This window comes from Rhamphochromis longiceps, linkage group LG2 (assembly GCF_057381845.1).
Source record: "Rhamphochromis longiceps isolate RC_006_pf linkage group LG2, R_longiceps_female_GT1.1, whole genome shotgun sequence".
Lineage (NCBI taxonomy): Eukaryota > Metazoa > Chordata > Actinopteri > Cichliformes > Cichlidae > Rhamphochromis > Rhamphochromis longiceps.
In genome coordinates this window covers 3,948,835-3,957,215 of record NC_140558.1, presented here as the reverse complement: position 1 = coordinate 3,957,215, position 8,381 = coordinate 3,948,835, and the positions used below count along the sequence as shown (strand labels likewise).

General features: G+C 36.8%; 1 protein-coding gene across 1 annotated transcript; it reads right to left on the bottom strand.

The window, feature by feature from the left end:
- LOC146676801 (signal-regulatory protein beta-2-like) lies at nucleotides 1-1,844 on the bottom strand. Its single transcript, XM_085383733.1, has 5 exons — nucleotides 1,802-1,844; nucleotides 1,315-1,638; nucleotides 707-1,051; nucleotides 482-595; nucleotides 1-5 (listed from the first exon to the last, which is right to left on the bottom strand). The coding sequence occupies exons 1-5, from the start codon at nucleotides 1,842-1,844 to the stop codon at nucleotides 1-3; spliced, it is 831 nt and encodes a 276-aa protein (XP_085239859.1).
- Nucleotides 1,845-8,381: the final 6,537 nt, after the last annotated feature.

Genomic DNA, 8,381 nt, shown 5'->3' with positions numbered 1-8,381 from the left:
TCATTCTGTTTGAAATTAAAAGATCATAAAATATTGTAGCTGCTACAGAGATTCATAGTAATGAATTAACAAAAAGCAATACGAGCTAACATAATTACTTACAATATCATCCAGTGGTTGAGTCAAGTTGTCATTTCTTCCTTGTGAAGATGTGCTGTCTATTGCCAATGAATGATGAACAAATACACATATATTATGAAATGTAGCAGATTTTTCATTACAGTGCTCAATAATGCTCCAGTAATAATTAGACCTGCTAGTTCATCAATTTAACGTTTCAATCAATTTAAAATAAACTATTTCTTTGATGAGTTTTTAACATTGTGCCTTTAAAATTTAAAGCTTTTGAAAGCACAAATATCAATATGGATACTCAAACTCGACAGTTGTTTAATGAAATATAAATTAATGCAGAATAAGCAGAAACTTGAGGTTTGACATTTGTTCTGTTGCTACATTTCACTCAATGAATGACACTTACCTTTAAATTTATTACATGCTAGTCTTGGTCTTCCGAAACAGGTGAAAACAATATTTACAATCACTGAAATGACCAGGCAGATTATTGCTATTACCAGCGCAATAAATTCCCAACCTGTTTCTTCAAAAAAAAAAAAAAAAGTATGTCATTACTTCTTGAAGAATAAAAAAAAGAAGAAGCCATGATGGCGTAAACATGTTATGCGCATTTGTACTTTTGTGTTACCAATTTGCAGTTGAGTTCCATCTCCAAATGATATCGTTCCACATGTGACAACAGCACAGTAGTAAGTCCCAGCATCAGAGGAGCTGACCGTCTTAGAGAAGCGATAAACACAGCTCTTCTGAGTGTCTGATTGCTTCTTACATTCAGTTTGATTCTTTCCATCAACATAGATGATATTTGGACGAGAGTTTTGTCCTCTGAACCAGAGGACTCTGAGATCTCCAGGACACATCTTGTTATCAGAGTCTGACAGAACTGAACAGTTGAGAGTCACAGAATCCCCTGCATGGACTGAATCTAATACCGTTGGCCACTGACGAACAGTAACGTTTCTCTGGGTGTTCCCTGTGTAATAACAAAAAACGGTGTTTAAAAACTACCTCTAAACACAGTTTTAGTTTTTATTGAAAAATGAATGATAACGGTGCGTCTCGAAAAGGAAAACTTGGAATCGATTTGCAAACACATTAAAATACCTAATATGATGTTTAAACTACGATTTATTAAATTCATATATAATATAGTTATTTTTCCCACCATGTGAAAAAGTTTTTGTCAGATGGTTGAGTATTTACAGTGAATCCAAAAGGCTGCAATCACATAATTACCTTTTAATAACAAATAGGTCCCACTCCAAGCATTCACATTCCATTCCATGACTGCACAGTGATACATTCCTTCATCTTCTGGGATTGTCCTGAATATGGTCAGACTGCTGATGTTTTTATTGTCTTTTACTTCCAGTCTTGAGGCATTAAACCCTTGTCCATAGTCAGGATGTGCAGTTTGCCGCACTGTCGCAATCAGTTTCAGAGCTTCCCCTGCTCTCTGCTTGTACCAGTGAATTTTACTGCTTAAATCACCAGGAGGTAAAACACATGTCAAAGTTACAGGTTCACCAAGTTGAACTGTGGTCACTTGCTCCAGCATATCTGCAGTGAGTGTAAACAAAACACATAAAAAACTGGGAAATTTGTCTTGAATATAAATAACTGGGACACACAAAAATCCTTATTAACCGTCACATGTTTACTTTGGTTGCAGATTGTGGCAAAAATAAATAAATAGTAGGTTATAAAGTTAGATAAAACTCACGTCCATGGTGAAGTAGAAGAAATGTTACCAATAACAGCATCATCGTGACAATGCCTTTACTAGGAAACTTGTTGATATTTCAGTGACTGAGGAGGATGATGTGATCCAGGTCAACATCTGATTGGTTATCACAGTCTTTACAGTCAACCTGCATTTCCTGGAATCGTCCTGCTTTGTGTGAAAAGTGTTGCCTCTATTCAAATGCATTTGTTAGTCTGTTTTATGCTAATCAAGACATTTTTTTTTCTTTGTGGTTCGGTAGACTGAAACAGACTTAGATAAACTAATGAAAAACAGATGAAACTTGTAAACTTTGTTTATTTAGTAGTTTGTCTTGATGCTATAAGGAGGTCAAACTTTTCACTTATTCTTCTTTCCAAAAAAATTGCACATTCATCATTCCCATAGGAGGAAAACTAAAATTGTAGTTATGGTAAGTGTATATCACAAAATCAAATCACTCAACTGCTCGAACTACAAAACAATCTTTCATATATATTATGAATAAGGGAAATATCATCTTTCAATGGAAGAAAGAAAAGCCTAAAAACATGTGATTACACAAAACAGTCAGTCACCACTGCTGTACTAAGCATTATCTCTGATGGAAGTTTACTCGGGGCAGCAAAATGAAACAGTCCTTGGATATGTCAAACATGCTTTCTATTCCACACATTTCTGAGGGGCTGATTGAGATAGCAAAATGATGGTGATCAATATTCTAACTTTTCCTCTAGCACCACCATGGGGTTAAGAAGTGTGATTATGAGAAAAATTGCTATAAATGATGTAATGAATGATGGAATTTCATCCAAAAACTGCACATTCAGATTTTGTTTTTTTAACAGGCTACACCACCTCACTTTACGAGCTGCACTAGTTTAACCTGGGGAATATACCACAAAACTTAATCAGCATACCTAGGTTAACTTTCTGTTGTGTGAATTCACTTACCATAACATTGTCGATCACAATAAATGGTCGAACAATGCTGGTTGTCAACTCGCAAAGTTAACCCAGGCTTTCCCCTACACATTTATACAAAAGGGGTGGTGTTGGCAGCATCTGACCAATCGAAGAGGGACATTTCACAAATTATGACTCTTCTTCCAAAGAAAATGATCCCTACAACAGAAATATTATCAGATGGCGCTTAAACATCTGTAAATATATATCAGTAAAATGCAACACTGTTGTAAAAAACTGAAACTTTAAATTGGATTTATTTGAACAATAAATGTCCGTGTGGGTGTATAGGAATTTCTTTTACTTATGTATTAATAACATTATTTTATTGTATAATGCCTTGGTGCCACTGCACAGCTTAACAAATGTCACATAGAAAACATATTCTACCTGCAGAGAATCTATAATACACTTTACATGCTGTAAATAAAAGAATAAATGAAAACGTGGCACTCCAAGCCAGTTTTAAACTGAATCTCAGAACACAACCTGTTCCCAACAGTTTTAGTTAGACTCTGTGCTGTTTTAGAATTTGAGAGCAAAGATGAGGTCAGCAAGTACAGTGCAGGTGTCCAGTTTTAGGATTAGATATTATTGCTTATAGAACAAAAAGTTGTAAAATTGTTTGCTCTAAGAAGGTACAACTCCTCCTCCGTCTCTTCCAAGAGAGATGGACAGCACATGACAGCACAGATTCTTCCATAGTGACTTATTACTGTCCACAACAGGCTGGCCACAGGAGTTTTCACATCAACAAGTTCAGCCAACTGCACCTTTTGTCTCACAGCCCACCACATCCTGCAGAAAACATGCAAACCTTTCAGCTGTGTTTCAAACGCCCTGCAAATGTCCTCTAAAAGTTAAAGTGGACAGCCTTCATGGTTCTATTCATACTTTATGGAAGAAATCAGCAACATGTTTCATTGCTGATAGTAATTAAAGCATAAATTATGTATTTTAAATTACTACTTTTTTTTTGTTTTTATTCTACATTTTTTAGCTGATGATAAATGATATTGAGTGAAAGTATTTTGCATTTCAGTTCGTAATCTCAAATGACAGATAGGTAATGTCAGCAACATCATCAATATCAAAATGTATCTGTTGAAGATTCTCCCTTTCTGCTGTGAGTTCTAGAATTTGGCCTGAGCAGCATGAAGTCATGGATCCATCCTGCATTGCATCAAATATCTGATGTCATGGTGTCAATATGGATCAAAGTCTCTGAGGAATCTTTCCAGCACCTTGTTGAATATATGTTAGCAACTGTCCAACAAACCAAAAGCAACGTGTAACTAATGAAGTGGCTAATAGAAGGAAAATCACAGCTCAGCAGGACACCAGTACTCTAAGAACAATCACAGAAAGGCCTAATTCTGAAAAAATAAATAAATAAATAAATAAATAAACGAGTTGGAGAGGCTTTTTAGAAATATGGAATTAGGCAGTTACTGGAAATGTATGAAAAATTCTGCTTCTGTGACAATGTCAAATCTTGATTTTTATTTGTTTATCAGTTCCATATTCACAGTTTTACACAACATTTCAAATTGTCACTCAGTAGCAATCCTATGTTGTACTTAAATATTTACTAACTGTATCACAGTGCTTGGTTTGATGTTTTCACTCATATTCAAACTCTTAAGATGAATTAACAATTTAAATACAAACCTGTCAGCACTTTAGTTCCTTCACCAAACAGCATCTCCTGATAAGTGACCACAGGTCAGTAGCATGACAGCATTTTAGATACAATGTCAACAAATCTCCTTTTCACATCTACATTCATTCCTGTTGTGTTTTTGACACACACCTGTTAAGCTCTAAACTGTAGGTTTTCTATATATACTGGTTCTGAAAGAAACGGTTTTATTCACAGGCTGATATTTGCTTCATGTTTGTTTGTTTAACAAATATACTGTTGACTAAATCATATATAAACGTTACCATTGGAATGGTTAAACACAGTAGCATTTCTAATCAAAGTTTTTTTTCTGTAGCTAAGCTCAACCATAAACTACATAAAAAAAAAAACTAAAGGATGGCACCACATTAGCTAGATTCATCATTTATAAGTTTTTCAAGTCATTGTGAATCCACAAAACAAAGAAAAAAAACAAAGAACCTCATGAATTTGGGAAAACTCACTACTAAGTCCTTTTGACAGAGAGAGACACACACAGAAAAGAGATAGCCACTGAGGTAGAGCTTAGCATTTTTAGCACAGTGATACAAATGCAAATGAAACCCACTGATTGAACATTGGCTTTAAGGGTCTGTCTTCAATGAAAAGATTCTTCAGCTAAGCTTAAGTTTCAGTATCTCAAGAATATAAAAAGCAAACACACATTCAACAACTAAACTGACAGATGAAGGTTGTGGTGGCGTGTTTCTCTGCACTTTGACCAACCACTGAAGCTGCTGACTCAGAAAGGAGCTCATTTTGTGCTACATTGTAACAGTCTTTGGTGGCTTGCCAAACCAACTTTATAGTTTATAGTTTGCCAACCAATTAAAATTCTGCCCTTAAAGGAAAAAAAAGATCAGAGTAAGACGAGTGAATGATAAGCACTTTCTGTTGTTTCTCTGTAACTACCAATGAAAGATGCCAGACCACAGTAAATTGTAGCTTTTACTGATCACACCAAATCTAAGCAGATCTCTGTATGTGTCCCTTTCTCATATACACTTTAACAGCTCTTGTAAATTGTTTAAATATAAATGTTAGTCACACTAATAATATAGTGTTATTACATTTTCCTTTTTTAGCATAGATTGAAAAACAGTGATGCCAGACCAGTTACTTGAGATTAAAACAGAGACAGGAAGTAAAGTCCTATCCATGCCTTTGCTTGAAAGCCTAAACACAACAATGCTTCCATGCTTCTGTGTCTCTTTGTGTGTTTCAGGTGAAGCAGCAGTTGAAATTTTTTGGTAATCATTAATAATGTTCATGTCATTAACTGCATTTTGCACAGAGGCAGTAAAGTTGAATCTAAACTACTGAATCGAATCTTGGGCAGCTACTGTCCGATTATGCATTGTTGTAGCGAAAGGTTGGACATCATTAAGCAAAGTATTTCAGACTTGGTAGTGTGAGGTTTTGAGACTGAGGCTTTGAGACTTGTAAATGTATTTTTTAAAATGTAATAAATAGATAAGTGGCAGCGGTTGAGCCTGGTAATCTCTGGTGATACATTCATTTTGGACATCTTTGCAGTTTTGAGATAGCAAAGTGTAAAATTACATTATAAAAGCCTGAGTATTGGGCAGATTAGTCAAGGAAACTTTACTAAAATGCCTTTCAGGTGCATTAAGGAAAATGAGAGATCCAGTGTTTTGGGGGTGTGACTCATAGTAATTCAATTTACATAATTACAGTGGGGCAAAAAACTATTTAGTCAGCCACCGATTGTGCAAGTTCCCCCACTTAAAATAATGACAGAGGTCAGTAATTTGCACCAGAGGTACACTTCAATTGTGAGAGACAGAATGTGAAAAAAAAATCCATGAATCCACATAGTAGGATTTGTAAAGAATTTATTCGTAAATTAGAGTGGAAAATAAGTATTTGGTCACCTCAAACAAGGAAAATCTCTGGCTCTCACAGACCTGTAACGTCTTCTGTAAGAAGCTTTTCTGTCCCCCACTCGTTACCTGTATGAATGGCACCTGTTTGAACTCATCATCTGTATAAAAGACACCTGTCCACAGCCTCAAACAGTCAGACTCCAAACTCCGCCATGGCCAAGACCAAAGAGCTTTCGAAGGACACCAGGAAAAGTATTGTAGACCTGCACCAGACTGGGAAGAGTGAATCTACAATAGGCAAGCAGCTTGGTGTGAAAAAATCAACTGTGGGAGCAATCATCAGAAAATGGAAGACATACAAGACCACTGATAATCTCCCTCGATCTGGGGCTCCACGCAAGACTTCATTCCGTGGGGTCAAAATGATCATGAGAACGGTGAGCAAAGATCCCAGAACCACACGGGGGGACCTGGTGAATGACCTGCAGAGAGCTGGGACCAAAGTAACAAAGGTCACAATCAGTAACACACTACAACGGCAGGGAATCAAATCCCGCAGTGCCAGACGTGTTCCGCTGCTGAAGCCAGTGCATGTCCAGGCCCGTCTGAAGTTTGCCAGAGAGCACATGGATGATACAGCAGAGGATTGGGAGAATGTCATGTGGTCAGATGAAACCAAAGTAGAACTTTTTGGTATAAACTCAACTCGTCGTGTTTGGAGGACGAAGAATACTGAGTTGCATCCCAAGAACACCATACCTACTGTGAAGCATGGGGGTGGAAACATCATGCTATGGGGCTGTTTTTCTGCCAAGGGGACAGGACGACTGATCCGTGTTAAGGACAGAATGAATGGGGCCATGTATCGTGAGATTTTGAGCCAAAACCTCCTTCCATCAGTGAGAACTTTGAAGATGAAACGAGGCTGGGTCTTCCAACATGACAATGATCCAAAACACACCGCCCGGGCAACAAAGGAGTGGCTCCGTAAGAAGCATTTGAAAGTCCTGGAGTGGCCTAGCCAGTCTCCAGACCTCAACCCCATAGAAAATCTGTGGCGGGAGTTGAAAGTCCGTGTTGCTCGGCGACAGCCCCAAAACATCACTGCTCTCGAGAAGATCTGCATGGAGGAATGGGCCAAAATACCAGCTACTGTGTGTGCAAACCTGGTAAAGACCTATAGTAAACGTTTGACCTCTGTTATTGCCAACAAAGGTTATGTTACAAAGTATTGAGTTGTATTTTTGTTATTGACCAAATACTTATTTTCCACCCTGATTTACGAATAAATTCTTTACAAATCCTACCATGTGGATTCATGGATTTTTTTTTTCACATTCTGTCTCTCACAGTTGAAGTGTACCTCTGGTGCAGATTACTGACCTCTGTCATCATTTTAAGTGGGGGAACTTGCACAATCGGTGGCTGACTAAATACTTTTTTGCCCCACTGTATTTATATCACATGTTCTTTACAACATTAAATTGTTGAATTAGATCATTGATATTGTTACAGCAATATTGTAACGGTTAATTTACCATTACAATGTGTTTCCTAACCTTAAGAAAGTACTCCTTAGCTTAAGGTTAAGCATAAACCAAGGCCAGCCTAAATGTTAAATTATACTTTTCAAAGCAATAAATGCTTTAAAAAGTTCCTCACTTATTTATGTTATGATCGTGGGTCATGCTAATAATGGTAACAATTTTATGAGTCCTAAATAGCTTGACCATGTTAGGTAAGATAAAGTCTGTTGCCTCTATATTCTAGAAAATATCCAGACAATTCTGTTTTTGTGTTTTAGTTTACTGTGTCATCTCTTACGTTTACGCCCTCATAAATGAAGAAACCCACCATAAAAAAAAGCATGTTGATGGTGTTGTTTCATATGTTTAGACTGGAAAGATGGTTGATATTATTTCCACTGTGGTAGTGCAGTGAAGCACTAACGTAATAAAAAGCCAATCAGATTGTTCTAAAATTGTTCCCTCCCACTTGATGTGATTATATTAAGTTGCATCATCTTATAATATGTTTTAAATGCTGTGTGCTTTAAGAAATGAGCTGCAAGTGGATTAATCAG